An 18,239-nucleotide genomic window follows, 5' to 3' on the forward strand; every position below is an offset into this window, starting at 1 on the left:
TAGCTGCAAGTACCTGTCAAGCTTTGCTTTTAGTTTGAAGTGGATGTTATGGATTTAATGTTCTTGTGAACGGGAATTCGTCAATTCATCACCTGCATGCCAAATTATCAACGGTCTGAGGTGACCCAGATGTAATTAGGAGCAAGTACCCATCATGTTTTATCATAGATTGTCAGGATTCCAAGTTGATGATAGCACTAAAAGTTGCTTGGTGCAAATTTTCCAATCCATATGTGGACTTTTGAGTACTAATTTCACATGGTGCTGAATGCTAGCTAATTAACAAGTACATACCTTATCTTCATTGTTAAAGATAGGTTATCGATTGGCTATTGAATCACCTCGAATATCAGCTAAACTGCGCTCATCGGTAATGAAGCCGAAAATGGTGATAACACCATCTACTTACCAGTTCAATGTTGAATTGTGTGTACTCAGTCTCAATTTCAATCGCGAGACAGAATAAATAATTTATTATATGTTTTTTGGAGTTACTTTTACCATGAGAATTATTGGATTTACTGACAGTTTTTTGTTAATAATTATACTCAAAGCCTGTCGACGCTAATTTTCTCGTGGGCCATGAACAGCAATATTTCCTTGGAAAAACTATTTGATGAATAGTGATTTGTAGGCGTGTTTGGCAGTAATAATTTTATTAATGAATTTATTAACGGTAAGAGCGTGGAAAACAAATTTACTTGTTTTATTATATTATTATTTTCATTGATAAATATAATATTATTAATAACAAAAAATAATATGTAATTTTATCAATAATTCTTTTTATTGGTCAACCTATGTGAGCTAGGACCCGACTCTTTGGCGAGGTCAACTCTTAAACCGGATTTGATAACAATGTTAGGATGATCATAATTACTTCAATTCATCAATCTACGAAAGAAGATAAATATCTATTTTTCGACCAGAACTATTATGATTAGATGTGACTGTAGATAAAAATATGAATTTTGATCTCATACACATCCCCAATGACAAGTTATAAATTATGGGTATCGTTGGCCAATTAAAATAAGGAGCAACAAATTACTTGAATAGATTGAATCTATCTATACATAATACAAAACGCGTGTTCTTTTACAATTATAATTCTCTCGAAATATACCAATGAAATATTTTTATTGGTATTTATTAATAGACACTATGAGAATATATTTAGTCGGAAAAACTCACCATACAATGTATTTGCCCACCATATTGTTATTTCAAGTTTCAATTTAGAATTTCTTTGAGACATTAAATATAAAGGTATCGGCAAGTTAGTGGAGACATTAAACCTCAGAAGATAATAAATCTTGATAATATTCACTTAATCAATGATTTGGATATTTTTAATGCAGTATATCATATTTATCTTTGATTTATAGAGAGTCTAAGCCTTCTATAAGACTTGTTTAAGGTTTTATTTGAGAATATGGTTGAAATCGTGTTCCCTCATATTTTAAATTTTTAGATCGTTTTGATATTTAATCTTAAAAATAATTTTTTAAAAATAAAAAAATATTATTTTAATACATTTCTAATCAAAAATCACTTTAAACTGTAACCACCACTACAATTTTATATAGCCCTTAATTCCAATTGTCATTAACAAGTAAAAATGCTTGTAACACTATTCCAATTCAGCTTCGGCATCTCGTTATTTTAGGTCTTGTTTGTTTGATGGAAAATGGATTCCTGAAAATCACTTTCTAATTTTCTTGTGCTTGTTTGTCATTAGAAAAGTTGGTCAGCAGAAAACATTTTCTAATCAAAGAAAAATTTAACTTGATTTTCAGGAAAATATTTTTCTTTTATTTTGAGTAGAAAATACTTTCTAAAAGTTGTAAAAATTTTAGAAATATTATATTATTTTTTAATTATATCAAATTTGATCTTCAAACTTTTAATTGCTATATATATTTTATTTTGATTTTTTTTAATTTAATTTTTATATTAACTTTTATCTTTATTTTTATAATTATTATTTGCTGTTTTCTTATAATTTTTTAATTGAATTTTTTTTCTATCAAATTAAATCTTTATTCTTTTTATTTTTACTTATTTTATTTGAAATAATTTATAAAATTATAATTATAATTATTTTAATTTCATCAACTTTTAAATTTTTTATCTGGTAGATTTAATCTATATATTTTTTATTTTTTTATTTAAAATAATTTATAAAATTATCTTTTAATGTTATTCACATTCAACTTTTTAATTTTTAATTTGTAAAATTTATTTTTTTATTATTTTAATAAATTTTAAAAAATATTAATAAGTTATTTTTCAGTTTATTTTTCATAACACTAGCAAGTATTAAAAAATAATTCACTTTTTTAAAATTTATTTTTTTAAAAAAATACTTTTTTAAAAAAAAATTTCAAAAAATAATTTTTAAAAAACTACTTTTCCCCAAAAATAATTAAAATATTAATCGATTTGCAGCAATCAGCTCACCAACTTAGAACTAGGGGTGATCATTTTCGGTTCGATTCGGTTTTTATAAAAAAAAAGTAACCAAACCAAAAAAAAAAAATTGAAAAAAAACCCGAAACCGAACCTAAACCGGGTCGAACCGACCGATTTCGGTTCGATTCGGTTTTTTAGAGGAAAAACCAGTTCAAATCAGTTTGGCTCGGTTTTTCTGGTTTGGCTTGGTTTTTATCAATTTTTCCAGTTTGGCTCTGTTTTTTTTTCGGTTTTAGTTTCGGTTCAGTTTTTTGGTTATAAAACCAAAACCAAACCAAACCGGTTAGTTTTTTTAAAATTTTAATCGGTTTAATCAGTTTTTTTTTTATTCGGTTTTTTCAGTTATTTTTTTTTTTATTTTCTTGATTTAATCAGTTTTTCAATTTTTTTACTCACCCCTACTTAGAACTCGAAAGATTCCAGGCAGCGGTGGCCAACAGATGAATTAACCTGGGCTAGTACACCAGTTCACCCAGGCCCCTACCAGACAGCTTTCCAAAAGAGTAATGGAGTGAATACCTAACAGCAAGCTTGCGCCTAACTTCTGTTGTCCGTTTTGATCAAACATGACGTTCATTTTCTTGTCGAAAAGTCTCATTTTCTCATCAGAAATTATCAAAGAGTGGAAATGATGAACGAAGTGGTGTTTTCCCACTTGCATCAAAAGTTTCTGCGTAAACATAAAGGACGCAAATTGACAAACAATCATTTCGTACACTTACAAGATGCTGCTCAATGATCTAACCAAAGATTATATACAGGCCGGCAAAAGTTTGTGCATCTACAAAATCTATCAGCGTGGGCTAGTGTTTCGGTAGTTAGACAATAACATTGACTATGATATCACCCCTCACCCACCTGCCAAGAGTAATTAACATCTTCTTCTGGGTTTTAACTCTAGCATCACCCTAATCTCGCTCCAAACCTTCAGCATCCAAAGAGTGAATCTTAATGCTCCACCATTCAATCCATCGTAGGAGCTTTGACAAATATTTGAAAACTTGTGATGTGAATGGCGTGTTTCTATGTAAAGTTAAAGTAATTATGAAGTGTTTGCAAAATGCAGTGCCCAGATACTAGTTAGATTCTAACCAGACAAGTTGAAGATGGTGGTAATCAATTCTTGATTTGGTTTACAGAGAAATTCTCTTCGGGCTGCCTCTGCCAAAAATAATTGGCAGCTTCGATCCACCCTGGCTGGACCAAGAACTTGTTGTGCTTCGAGGCCCAATGTGACTTCTCAGTCCCAGAATCTTTTGAGACCACATGTGTTACCGAGGGATCGAGTTCTGTTGAGCATGTAGCTCCCAACTGCTCAGCCATCCTCCAAAGGTGGTGATTATTAGCCTGGGATTGGGTAGGGAAAACTCTGCTGAATACAATTTTACATCCCTTCAGGACATCCTTGCGAACCGTTTTGAGCACCTGCAGGGCAAGAGAGAGAATGTGATCCTAATAATGCACAAACCTGATACCAAAAGTCAGCGTATAACTAATGTTGGGGTCCGTGTCAAAAACAAAAACAAGAAAATCGTTTTGAATTTTTAAAAAACCGTGACCAGTTGGAAACACAAAATCGTTCCAGTACGAGGATTTAAAGTGAAAAATATGAACTGACAGTCACATGCATACAGCAAATACAAGATGACTTTTCAATGGCCAAGATCTACAATTAATCTTCCTAGGAAATAGAGGATGAAATGCAAGGAATACAGACATCTACTAAAAGGCTGACGAAACTAAGTTTAGTACTGGACGAGAACCAATTGATTAGTAGCACAATCTTATAGAGCAAAAGTCGTCCATATATCCTGAAGATATCCATTACATGAGCATGTATTCCAAACTAGATGCAGATACAGGTTCCCTCAAATTGGGAAGCAAGACAACAAAGAAAAATGCACTCAACAAGACCAATTTTCATTAGCCTTTTTACCTGTCTCACATCTCTGCCATCCATATTTTCTTCCAATTCCTGCAGCAAGGTTCCCTATCAATAACACTCTCAAAAGAAACAAGCAATAAGAATTTTATTAAGAAAAACAAAGGATAAAATAATATACCTCAAAAAAGATCTGGTGAATTTTCCGTAGAACCTTAAGAATGGATGCAAGTGCACCTTCAGACTCGCTCTCGTCAGTATTCTGCTCCGAGAGGGATTTGCAATTAAATCCAAATTGATGACAGCTTGAAGCAAAAAAGTGATATCTTTCCATCAATATCAAGTTGTCTTTATGCTTCATCCAAGCCTAAATTGATTAAAACTAATCATGTTCAGAAACATATAGCCAATTCAAATGACAGCTCTTTAATTTTAATTACAAAGGCAACTCTCCAATTAATATTAGCCACATGAACTCACATTTTCTGTATCGTCAAGGATTAGAACAGCACTTTCTTGCCCCAAGACCACATCAAGACCCTTTTGATGTCTTTGGGTTCCGTCATCACGTGAAATGACTTTGGCATTAAAGTATTCTCTTCCAGGGTCAAGCAGTTTGGCCATTTCCAATGCATAGGCCCGATCACCCATAGTATATATATACATCTCAAACATCTGACTTGCTTCTTTGAGAAACGTACGCACAAAAGGCCTCAACTTAGTCATCATTTGCATGGAGCTCAACATAAAGAGACTGCCTTTTGAAACATCTATTCATTTGGCATGAATACAAATTCAGTAAAATGCACTGACTTTCAAAAGAGGAAAGCATATTCAGCCAAATTTGTCTAAAAATGAGATGGCCAAGTTACAAGCATAAGATATGAAAACAAAGAATGCATAATCAACCAAATTTGTCCAAAAATGAGATGGCCAAGTTACAAGCATAAGATATGAAAACAAAAATTAATAACACACAATGGTGAACGTAAATAAAAAAAATGGCTAAAGACAAAGTAACGAGCACTCTAATTATTTCATGTACAACATGGACATGAAAAACCGTTTTTCATGTGGCACTATTCCATTATCTATCTTACATCTCATAAAGGATTGGCAAAAGTATATCTACAATAATATCCCCAACAGGAAAACACAATTCTTAAAAGGAGACTGTCACAATACAATTAAATTAAATGTAATGACTATAAAATTTCCCTCTGGAACAATTTTAGCCATCAGGAGAATTCAGAAACTTGTTGACAGTGACACAATTGAAGGCATAATCAATTATAATAATATATACTCAACATCTACAAATTCAAAGTGGAAACATACAGATAAATTACAAAAAAGGTTGACATAAGCTACTGTGGCCAATGGATATTAATTTCTGGACATGTGGTCCCACTGTCTCAGTTATCATTGGCTCATCATTTACGGCTTTGGATAGGTTAGCTTGTCAAAGTTCCAATCTCACCACAATTTTTGGTACTGAGATTAGCAACCCATGCACAACAAAGGTTACCCTCTCAATTCAATGAGTAAAGGAATGGACTTTTATGGATCTTGTGCCTTTTCCTTTTTGTTGGGCATGTGAAAAGATTGAAATTTTTAGGACCCTTCTAAGACCTTTTACTATGAGACCTTTCATCTGCATGGCTTGCATTAGAAGGGCATCTTCATTTAAAGACCCTTTATATTAAATCATCTTCTAAAGACACAAAAAAAATTATCTTCTACAGCACCACCTTCTCCAATTTTCTTGCATATTTTTTTCTTATTTGATAAAAGAAAAAAAAAATTATTCAGAGATTAATAGATAAACATGATAGGCAAGGCAAGGCAAGGCATCATGAGCCTGCCAATGACATGAAGCATCTGTTTGAGAAACTCCACGTAGAACCCCTGCAGCTTTGCTCCTTAGTGTGGTTAAAAAACAATTCTATCTTACAAACAGATACCTCTAGTAGAGAAATATGGAAAATCTCCAGGGTTCCCCCTTTGTCCAAAGACTCAATAATCCCATTTACATTGCACAAGTCCACAAATGTTCATGGTCCCTTCTTTTCCGTAACCCTAGTAATATATCAATCGCATGCTCTCCATATTCCATAGACTATCAAAAGCTCATCCAAAACTACAAACAACCTACTCTACATATCACAAAGCACTGGACAAGACAAAAGGCAACGATTCAGTCTCTCCCAGCTAAATTGTTCTACTCTTGATTCTTTTTCAGTCTCCCCCTTTCTAAAGGAGCTCATAAACATTAAGAGTTCCTAACTTGTTCTACTCTTGATTCTTTTCAGTCTCCCCCTTTCTAAAAGAGCTCATAAACATTAACAGTTTCTAAGATTAGTTACTATGCAACCAAGGGAAAAAATTCATTAATCGGGTAACAGAAAAAACCTTGCAGTGAAGCCGTTTGACCGTTTAGATACTCCTCATCTAAGGTCATATGCATAAGCTGGGTAGAATTAAGCAATGTATGATCTAGATCAAGAATCAAGTAGAGTTTCTTATGACGTAACAAATTCTTCATATCAGTGTTGCGCAATCGAACAATTTCATCATTACCAAGCCTTAATCCCTGCAAGAGCAACTTTTATAATCCCAATGAGAATGTAATAGAGCAAAATTCAAGATAGCAAATGGGCAGTTATAATATTATGAAAACTCTACCAGCTACGTCAAGGATGGATAGTATTCAAAGAACAAGAACTTGAAGATTCTAGATGTTACTTTCAGTATTTCAAGTAATGTGCACCTTGTGTATATACCCAAATGTCACACCAGATTCTCCATCCAGCAATTGCCCACAGACAATACACATAGTTCCAAATGATCCTGGATGTGTGCATATTTCCTTGCTGATTGACACCTCTGCATGAAATAGGTTAAAAATCATGATGCCTCTTTATAATAATAGGCTAAGCACAATAAAATGGTTGTAAAATGAAATTGAAACTCTAAGCAAAAACAGATATTTATGCCAACTTTATTTACCTTATCATTTGAGCTTGGAGAAGAAAATGAGAGGTAAGAAAATGCTAGCAAACATGTGCATATGGTTTCATCTTTATCAGCAATTTTATGCCAAAAAAACATAAGCTATCATGATTTCAGTACAAGGAAAGAAACTAAAAAAATAAATTGAAGCCACATCTATGCAGAGACTACCTTCTCCTATATGTACTGTGATTTTGTGTCTGTGTGGGCAAAAATAAACATGCTCTATTCCTATTCATAATTCTGATTGCATACAAGAACAATTCTCCAGTGAAATATTAGTGCAAGTTCACGATTGACATTTAATTTTTCAAGCAATTAGGATAATAAAAAATTAAACCAACCCTTACTAGAAAAGCTGAAAACAGCTCCACAAGTTGTTGATATAATATTGAAAACTTGCTACTATTCCCAGAGAAAAACAATTAGTTCTGATTTCTGGGCCTGAGAATTCCAGGTCCAACAAACGAACAAAAATCTTTACCTGAGTTGTGCTTTAGAGACGCCAAAGAAGCAGCTCCCCCATCATCCTCCACAATTTCCAGAGTCTCCACCTTAGACCTTTTTACCCTGTGTATCATCAGTTAATAAAAATCAAATTAATTAAGAAATTACAACTAAATCCAGCTTCAGTTAATTTGGAAATAAACCCTAAAAAGCCATGAACAAAGCATAAAAGCGTTGTTTCCTTTCTAAACCCTAAAAACTCCAAAATGGCTTACCTCTTGCTTTGAAAGTCAGAGTCATCATCTTCTTCAGCTTCTTTATCTTGATCTGGTGATGAGGAGGCAGCAGAGTCAGAATGGTGTTGATTGGGAGCTTCGTCATCACTAGCCGAAGAGGCAGAAGATTTGGAATCAAGCTCCGTGTCAAGAAAAGCAGCGAAATCATCACTGCTAGAAGAGTGAACTGGAGAATCCGTTACCAGACTCATCTGTTTAAGTATATAAATAACAATTTAATTAATATTATTATTATTTGCCAAAACCAACTCCAATACTTCCAGCTTAAAAAAAAAAACAGTTCCATTGATCAACCATGACAGTTTATCTACACCGACAAAATGCCTAAATTCCCCAAATTTTATTTGGCTGAAATTAATGCAATAAAATAAGTCTTTAAATGAGATCAAGATGAATGGGACTAAGGTAAAATACTGTGCTGTTAGATTTTGCGATATCCCAATGAATATAAATTGGATTTTACAGCAATCCTTCTTTTATTAATGAAAAGGTCTCATTGATCAAAAAGGAACGGATAGGAGATGTCATGGACCAAACATCACTGTATCTAGATCCTAAATTGCAACAGAAAAAACCCTAAATTTTGTGTAGATGCCATTAAAAATAAAACCCTAAATGTCATCATGTCACTCAATTAAGTAGATAAGAAAACGGAATACAGAGATACCATAGATCATGTAGTATCAACTCATGTATACACACACACACATACAATAAAACATGGGCTTTAAGCCTTTAACAAAACAAACTGAAAATCTACGTGTAGAAACTGTGTTGAAACCTGTGGAGAGAATAAGAAATGAGAGGTTAACTTGCCTGAAACTGAATGTAATACAAGCTTCAATTGAAGTTCAGTACTCAGTTGGAGTGGATTGGGAAGAAGCTGCAGATTGGGCGAAGGGAAGCGGGGAAGCGGGGAGGACGAGATGAGAGGAATTTTGGCTTCCGTTCTGCGTGCTTTGGGAATTAAATAATAGCCGTTATATAGCCCAAAAAAAAACTAAAACCCAAGGCAAAAAACTTTACTATTTGCCGCTACACTATAATTACTTTCTTGTCCTTAAAAAAAAACAACGCCTTGGTGATAGTGTTTCGTTCTTTTACACTGTTCATAAGTTATTATAAGATTTATAGGATATATATTTTTTTAATTTTCACAGTAAATATATTAAATTTATTTTAAAAGTGAATTGTTTTTAAAATTTACTTTGAGAGTTTTTTTTATCTTTCTGCATCAGACAAGCATAGTAAAAATAATTGATTTACCTTTTAAAAAAAAAGTTGTGTCTTGGGGATTTTTAATCTTTTTTACTTGATTTTTATGTTATTATTAAATTATTTATGGATAATTTAATTTTATAATAAAAATATATTTAAATTAAAAAATTATTGATATACCAGAGACACATGTCAACATAAAAAATATATTTATAACTTTATAGTAGTGCTTGGAATGCCTGTCGATGGCCTAAAAGCCCTTTCATCATATCATTAGAATCTTTGTCATTTTTTTTCTGTTAGGGTGGTGTGTAATGGCAGCTGTGGGATAAATTGTCATCAACAAAGTTTTTTTTCATTTTCTTTCTTATTTTCTTTCCTTGCAAAATCACACTAGCCATTAAAAAATTCAATGTTGTTCTCTTAATTATTTATATTTCAACTTTAATTTTTTTTTTATTGGATATTTTATAAAAAAAAAATATTTGTTTTCAATTACATCCTTCATTCTTAATTTCTGATATATTATCTTGATTTCTATTTTTTTCTTAACCCTTTTATACAATTTTCATTTATTTTTTATTTCATCATTCAATTCAACTTTGTGATATATTATTTTTTTTCTAATTTAATTCTTATTTTTTTTATTTTTGTCCTTTTTGTTAAAGTGGTTTGACATCTTTTTTTTTTTTATTTCATCATTCGACGTTGAGTTTTTTTAAAATAACTTTTAATTTATTTTTTATTAAATTATTACAATCTCATGACATAAATTACGAGTTTAATGAGATAATCTTAATTGGTTTGCCCTTTATTACCAATATTACATGTCTATCATATTGTCCGAGTTAACTTGATTTGTGCTTTTTTTGTTATTTTTTAATTCAATTTTGAACTTCATTGTTTTTTTTATTTTGTATTTTTTTTAATTTCATCTTGCAACATTTGATTTATTAGGGATTAGGTTTCAAGGTTTTTACATGTACAACGTGAGTTAATTTTTTTTTGTTTATTTTTATTTTTAATTTTTTCATTCGATATTAATATTATTTAATGGACCTTTTAGTTTTTTTATTAGATTATTTCAATCTCGTAACATGGATCGAGGATTTGATTATTATGCTAGCTCATGTTGACTCATGCTATTTTTTTTAATATAATTTTACCATTCAATATTTAATTGGTTGAAAATTGAATTACATGATTTTTTTCTTTTGAATTTTTTTTTTTATAAAGTTATCGTGATTTTTTTTAAATAATTTTTTTTAATATTATCATCTTTTTTTATTATCTAATTAAAATAAAATTAATTTATTTGACTCGTTTGGATTTATAACTCATATTATTGATTTTTTTATAAAAAAAAACATGATTATAATATCTAAATATTATTTATTTATTAAAAAATCATATAGTCTAGCGACGTAGTGCAGACTCACATCTAATATATCTAAAAAATATATTAATTGCTATGCCTCCCTTGGATTTTATTTTTTTTTAATCTTGGCTGTATATTTTTACACATTAAAAAAAGGTAATGGTCAGGTCTTACCGAGGTCTCGGGTCACCACAATGGCTGTGACCAGGCAAATTTTTGAGGTGGTTTTTGATAAACTCATACCGGTTTGGATTTTATTTTGTTTGTTGGAATCGAGGGGTTAAAACTCTATTTGGTATTATAATGCGGTGCAATTAAAGATATTTTTAGGTTGATTATAATTTTAAAAATTATTTTATTTATATTATTTATATACATTTTTCATTTTAAATTGTGATAAAAATTCAAGTTTAAAGAAATATTATAATTTATAACTTTTAAAAATTATTATTTTAAAAACATAACTATAAAAACTACCACAATATTAAAAAAATACACTCATCCTATTATTTTTTTAAGGTTTGCTTTTCCGCCGGAAGAGAATGAAAACAAAGACAAAAGGGCTGGGGAGAGTTTAATTTTTTTATATAGTGTTTGGGGGCCCAGCCTCCCACTTATCTGGCAAGGCCCACGTCCATTACACTGTTTCATAATTTATTTATTTTTCATTTTAATTTAGAAGGCATGAATGTTTAGTTGCCGTTTTAATTACAGCTTGTTTTGTACACTTGTGGTTATATTTTTTCATATAAAAGAAACAGATTAGCATTAAACAAAAAATATTATTATATATGATGTGTATTAAATGCTTAAGTAGTAGTTGTTATTTTTTAAAGTAAAAAATATAATAAAATAATATTTTTTAAAAATTATTTTTGATAATAATATATTAAAATGATTTAAAAATATATAAAGATTAATTTTAATAAAAAACTTAATTTTCTAAAAGTTTTTTTAAAACATAAAAACAATTATAAATTAAAATTTTTCATACCCAAACCTGTTTCATTAAAAAAAATTTATGGGATACATAATTGCAAAGTTGCTTACTTATTAATGTATACTTTTTTTAAGCACGCTGGTAACTTTAAATTTTACAAAATAGAGAATCTCAAAGCAATATTGGTAGGTTTCTACGGTGCAAGTTGATTGTTAAATGGTTTGATTATTTCACCTTAACAACTCATAAATTCCTTTTTCTTGATATTTTCATGTTTTTTCCCAAGCTTTTTTAGGACACAATGTGAATCATGTTTTTAAAAAATTTAATTTTTTTATTAAAAATAATTTTTTTATATATTTTATATCATTTCGATACACTAATTTTTAAAATAATTTTTTTAAAAATAAAAAAAATATTTTAATATATTTCAACATAAAAATTATTTTAAAAAACAACCAGAATGATATTTTGACACACACATAAACTAATTTTAGTATAAAAGAATTGTTTAGCAAATAGCACACCAAACTTGTAATTATTCATTACATGAAGTTTTTTTAAGCTTTATTAGTTGGCATTGTTAGTGAAAACCTTAACAAAAAAACTTATTCATTCCCTTTAATTTCTATAAAAACGTTTTTTTTATGGTTGATGAGACTTCAATACACGAGAAAGTGACTTATCTACCTACTATAAAAACTCTATTTTCTTTAAATATTTAACAACTCTTTTAATAAATGTAAATACCTAACAACACTATTCTAACCATATAATAATTTCAACCAACAAGAAAAAAAATTAACCCAGAACATCAAGGTTTAGCAATTTTGCAATAAACAGCAGTGATCTTTGATATACTAGCTTGCAAAAAGACATGGGAATTTTCTTGATTTTAGGTTATTTTAATTGGCATCTCTCGGATTATTTTTTTTTTGTCATTTTAATCCAAACCTAAACCTAAAGCTACATCCATTGAGAACTTTAATATATGATTTTCCCACCCTTTTAAAAAAGAAAGACACTGAAAATAGGACTAGTGCTCAATAAATTATGTGCATTTAAAATTTATAGTATTTTACTGAAGAATAAATATGAAATTAATAATGATTTATTGGATATTTTATATAATTTATGACAAATCTGAAACGAGCCAAGAAAGATAATTTTTTGCCAACTTGCCATCAAGGCTTGTTAGTCATGTCCAAAAGCAACATATTTACAGTAAAATATTGAGCTATATCAAAATAATAATACTAATACTAATTATTATAATAATTATTGTTATTTTCGTATCACACCACATCAATTAATACAATATCACACCAATCTTCTTAGGATCCCTTTTTCACTTTATTCACTTCTGCCGAAGTGGGACCACTCCCTTGTCTTTCTTCTGCAATGTCTCCATGCCACGTTCCATCAGCTTCTGTATCCACCTCCTCCTCCTCCACCACCCAATCATCTCTCTCCATCGTTTGTTGATAATATCGGACGGCCACGAACATCATGAACACTGCAAAAACAGTGCATCAGCATTGCATGTCAACAGAGTGTAGTTTTCTTACACCGTGGCCAGCAGCGAGATTATTATTCAATAAAAGAAGGAAAAGAAGATGAGATCATGAGAGAGAGGGTTGCTTTTACCTGCCCAGATGCGAGCCACCATTGAAGAGAGGTTCCATACGAGGGTGAAGATGCACAAGGCCACGGCTTTCTTGTGCGAGCATGATTCCCAAGCATCGCGAAATCGTCGAATCCAGAATTTACCTTCAATTGGGTTTCATTTTTAAGAAAATCAAGATCCATATCTGGAATAATTTATAACAATCTCATACTGTCGAATAAAAAAACAAAAGTGATGACAGAGGAGCCATGCTCTCTGTTGGCCCTACAACAAAAAGGAGATGATATAATGAGGATGGCCCTACACTTTAATTAGCATCCAATACCAGAGATAAATGATAATATGATGGGGATGGTTACAAATGGATTCTAAGACGCTCTTCATTTCCTTTCTTGAGATCCTCCAATGGAGGTGACAGCATCAATCAATAGAGCCGTTACAGCATAAAAACGAAGATCTGCCAGTCACTACAAGGTCAACCCAAGTAGGGTAAACTATGACCAGTGCAAGTGTGGAGTGATCTAGTGAGGTAATAATTCAAGGATTTACCGTAAGCAGTTAACTGCGTGGAGTAGGAAGAGCAGACTTTTGGTACAGTGAAGACTCCAAAAAAGCCTGCACAAGCATAGTTTCAGTAAGCATAAAAAAGTGAAACAACATGCAGGGAATTTAGCAGCTCCCCTTGTGTTTTGCTGCCAACAAGAAGCTTCAATAATTAGAGCAGGCTGTAGAAATCAATGTATATTTCCTTTAGCATGTGCTACCTACCGAAGGAACCCTTTTGATTACATGTTCGTTAAATAGCCACCAACCATACGGGGGTGTTTACAACTTTGATAAAAAAATTATTTTTAAAATAATATTTTTTTTCAGATTTTTTTTTTATTTTTTTAATATAAATACATTAAAATCATAAAAAATATATCAATTTAGTACTTTTTTAAAGTTAAAAATACTTTTAAAAAATATCTAAAAATAAAAATAAAAATTATATCAAACAGTCTTTAAATTTAACTCGGTGGACACCACAAGATCCAAGATTCAAATCATCTTAACTCAATTAACCCTAATATTTTTTTAAAATAAGTTAAGATGATGTGTTCATTTTTAAAAGGTTAATAGGATGAAATAGATTGTAGATCAACCCATTTTCGATCAGATCACACTGGATTGATTTAGGACTCTCTCAATTTTATTTTAACCTATCCCTGCCACCAACCACTTAAAAATATTGAAAAGACAGCTTTACACTTGTAAAAATGGAATTGAATATTATGTCAATCTATAGTCCCAATCCCAAAATTATCTTCCGAATCCCAAAAAAATGCTAATTAAAATTACGGATAATAATAATTTTTTAAAATGTTTTTTTAATATATTAAAATAATATTTTTATTTATAAAAAAATGTTTTTAATATCACTGATTTAAACAATTTAAAAATATAAAAACATAATAAAAAATCAGATATTATAGTGCAAACGCAGCAGCCCCGCGGATTCTTTAAAAAAGCTGTTTATTCTCTTATAATTTCTAATTTCTGAAATTAGACAAATGAAAGGAAACCTACCCAATCTTGCCATCTTCCAAATGGTGATGGAGCTGCCACACCTGGCAAAAACAAAGAGCAACACTGCCATCTGCCATAGTTCACAGACCCATTATTCATAAATATTTGAATGTTTCTCGAGGTGCTAACAAGATCCAACTAATTGAAGTCAAATGAGGGAACTTACCTTCATTGTAGTTGCGGGATCACCAGAAAAGAGAGCTCTAATTTTCAACAAGCACTCATTCAAGTATGGCAGAACCAACTTTAACAACCAAATCGCCTCACCCTCACCCAGTACATAGCTTCCATCATCATCTATATCTATGACTCCCCTGAATTTCAAGGAAAAAAAGAAATATAAATAAAGCCAATGCTTGGGACTACCTAATCGGCTGCTCTTTTTAATCTTAATTTGCTGACTACCTGCAAATAAGCGATCTATACAGAAAAATGGTAGCAAGATAAACAAGTCCCAGATAGGACATCACAGAAATGAAACTGCAAAAGAAATGATCAAGCAGAGTTTAGTATAGGTCTCTGTTTTAAAGCAGAGGAAATACAGTAAACAAAGGCCAACATTGAATTCAGTGTTCTTGTTTTATTTGCACCTGACATTGAGGTCTTTAGTGTAGGAGGATGAGATTATGATAAATGTACCCATTCCAAAGGCTAATGTAGATCTTGATATGTCTCTCCACATTACTAGATCCACTGAAAATTCTCAAAGATTGCCAAAATTGAGAGAATTTCAATAAACAAATTGATCTAGAAAATAATAAAAAGAAACTAACTTTCCCAAGAAATGAAAACTCACCTAGATTTTGAAGCTTGCTATGTCTACGAGTTTCTTTGAAATTCTGGTATTCATTAGCAACTGGAATTGCTGGCAGAAGAAATGATAAAACAATCAGATCATACCAGAAAAAAAAATGAAGCAATCCCAACAAACGCAATAACTTAATGAATCAATAAAGCATACTTACATGGATTACGAGCAGCCTTTGCAAGATTTTGATAAAGAGTTGCTCTCTTTATTACAGGAGGAGGTTGTTTATTCACAATCGAAGAAGCTGGTGCTGTTCTGTTGTTAAATTGCTGAACTTTTTTCACTTCACTCACTACTTTCTTAGGCTTCTGTTCTGGTATACAAATCTCCACCTTCTTGGGCTTATGTTCTGCTACATCCACCTTCTTAGGCTTCTCTTCTGCTACATTTGTTTCCACCTTCTTAGGCTTCTCTTCTGCTATGTTAATCTCCTTGATATCTAAGCTTTTCTTTTCAATCTGAATCTCAATTTCTTCCTCATCTTCATCTCCCTCAATATCTTCATCACCATCAATAACAACATCAGCGTCATCATCATGAGGAGGAGGATTATCTACCAAAAGCTTGGGAGGTGGTTTCTCTACTGACTCATTGGTTTCACTGATAGAAATGACCTTTTCCTGGCACACACCAGACTCTTTACAAGTTTCCTCAGATCCAGTCTCCTCAATTTCAGGTGGGCTCTTCTCAATTCCATTAACAGATTCATCCAGTACCTTGTCAGCTTCTGACTTCGCCATCCTTAACGGAGCTGAATTCCTTTCAACCCCACCGTCAAGTACAGGATCTTTACCTATTTCAGACTGCTCTGCAACCTTAACAGAATCAGATTTTACTTTCCTCAATTCTACATCATATTCAACAACCTCTTTTATATCAGATCTTTGCTTCCTTATCTGCCTCGGGCCTTTCTCATTTCCATCAACAGAAACACCGACCTCTTTATTTGGTTCAGATCTTCCTTTCTTGACCTGAATTGGGCTTCTTACAATCCCATCAAGCTCTTTACTTCCTTTCTTGACCTGAATTGAGCTTTTATCAATACCATCAACTGACAAGCTAAGCTCCTTGTTACTACTCCCTTCAGATCTTCCCTTTCTTGCCTGAACTGGATTTTTCTTGATTCCATCAACCGAAACACTCAATTCTTTACAGGGCTGTTCAGTATTTTTTCCCTTTGCAATCTGAATTGGACCATCTAAGCTCTCAGATTTCCAAGTCTTTCTCTTGCCACTCATAGCCACACTAGCACTTGTACCAGTCTGTCCTCTCTTTACCATCTTTTTTCCAACATCTCCATTACTACTTCTACTCTCTTCAACATTCTCTTCTCCATTAAAAACCTTAATTCCACCTTTAACTTCATCAAGTTTCATTCTGTTCTCCCACACAGAACCTGCTACTACACTAGTTTTAACCCCAGCTCTTCTCCTACTCACATCCATTTTGGACCCTTTTTATCCTATCAACCCTTCTCAAAGGTAACCATGTGCAACTGGGTCATGATAGATAATAATGATTTGAGTCTTTAAGCTCAAGTAATATCACTTGTTGGTGATGCTAGATAGATACATTGGGATCCCTTTAGCTTTTGCAAAGAGAAAGAGAAGACAGAGAGAGAAAGGAAGAAGTTTGTCTTCTAAGAGACGATAAAAGGTGGTGGGGGTTGGTTGCTACTATTAAGCTTTTTCTCACTAGTGTACAATTTTGTTGGGTCTCTCTGTATGCTAATGGAAAAGGGAAGAGAAAGAGAGTAAAATCGGTGGGGTTAAATGATTTGGGTGTCAAGGACGATCACCTCTCTCCCCTTTTTGCTGCTTTTCCTTTGTTTCTTCGAGGAGTACTTATTCTTTCACTTTTTTGTCAAAGGATCTAAGTGAAGAGCACTGTAACCGAGGCTTGAAAACCTCAAACTCATTGGTCTCACATGCAAATACAGACGCTGCCATTAAATCTGTGTCAAAGCTGTCCTGTTAGGTGTAATTCAGCTAGTTTGCCCGGAAGCTAAAGGCAAAAGAAAAATACATGTGGCGTTGGAGGCTGCAATTTGTTAAAGCATTAGTCATCTGCCACAGTAAACAATGTATAACCCTAAAATTTGCCCAAACATCTCTTTTAGATTAGATTTCGAACAATAAAATTCGAAAATTCAAGTGTTTTAACTGGTTATTAATGTGAAGTATAGAGCCTGCACTAAACTATGATTTTGCTTTGACGCATTCTTGAACTAATACCTACTACCTCATCGAAAAACGATTCTGGACTGTGTGACAGTCACGACCTGCAATTTGGCATGTAAACATTTATCTGAGAGGTGAAATTGGTGTGAAAACTGAAAGGGCCTTTACTGTGCTAAGTGGTGTGAAAACTGAAAACGACAGCAAAATTCTTCAAACCCAATCCGATAGGTGAAATTGGTCTTTCTATGGAATAGATTGCCAATTTATTTATTATCGGTGGTTTTTTCCCATTTATTTAACCATATATTATGGTACCATATAAAACAACAACAACAACAACTATAAAATTGCCGATGGTAGTCAAACGTTGAGTAGTTTACCTAATGAATAAACTACAATAAAGTAGC

At 32.0% G+C, this 18,239-nt stretch overlaps 2 protein-coding genes across 5 annotated transcripts; both read right to left on the bottom strand.

Annotated features, from left to right (window-relative positions):
- Positions 1-3,142: 3,142 nt before the first annotated feature.
- Positions 3,143-9,084, bottom strand: CPL4 (C-terminal domain phosphatase-like 4). 3 transcript variants are annotated; one of them, XR_841498.1, is made up of 10 exons: positions 8,929-9,084; positions 8,092-8,303; positions 7,854-7,939; positions 7,128-7,243; positions 6,770-6,950; positions 4,838-5,127; positions 4,539-4,724; positions 4,412-4,450; positions 3,463-3,900; positions 3,143-3,422 (listed from the first exon to the last, which is right to left on the bottom strand). XR_841498.1 is itself a non-coding variant. In XM_011019716.1 (9 exons), exons 2-9 carry the CDS (start codon positions 8,301-8,303, stop codon positions 3,592-3,594), a joined length of 1,419 nt encoding a protein of 472 aa, XP_011018018.1. In that variant the 5' UTR covers positions 8,929-9,084; the 3' UTR covers positions 3,143-3,591. The 3 variants fall into 3 exon arrangements, 1 of the variants encoding a protein (XP_011018018.1); XR_841499.1 differs by lacking the exon at positions 3,143-3,422 and adding an exon at positions 4,193-4,286 and having other exon boundaries at positions 3,809-3,900; XM_011019716.1 differs by having other exon boundaries at positions 3,143-3,900.
- A 3,714-nt stretch (positions 9,085-12,798) lies between these two features.
- Positions 12,799-17,563, bottom strand: LOC105121170 (Reticulon family protein). Of its 2 annotated transcripts, XM_011019718.1 has the most exons (10): positions 16,015-17,563; positions 15,810-15,984; positions 15,641-15,709; positions 15,435-15,537; positions 15,250-15,324; positions 15,011-15,158; positions 14,845-14,914; positions 13,825-13,890; positions 13,296-13,418; positions 12,799-13,164 (listed from the first exon to the last, which is right to left on the bottom strand). In XM_011019718.1, exons 1-10 carry the CDS (start codon positions 17,095-17,097, stop codon positions 12,983-12,985), a joined length of 2,094 nt encoding a protein of 697 aa, XP_011018020.1. In that variant the 5' UTR covers positions 17,098-17,563; the 3' UTR covers positions 12,799-12,982. The 2 variants fall into 2 exon arrangements, with proteins under 2 accessions (XP_011018020.1, XP_011018019.1); XM_011019717.1 differs by having other exon boundaries at positions 15,810-17,562.
- Positions 17,564-18,239: the final 676 nt, after the last annotated feature.

This window comes from Populus euphratica, unplaced genomic scaffold (assembly GCF_000495115.2).
Source record: "Populus euphratica unplaced genomic scaffold, PopEup_1.0 scaffold31.1, whole genome shotgun sequence".
Lineage (NCBI taxonomy): Eukaryota > Viridiplantae > Streptophyta > Magnoliopsida > Malpighiales > Salicaceae > Populus > Populus euphratica.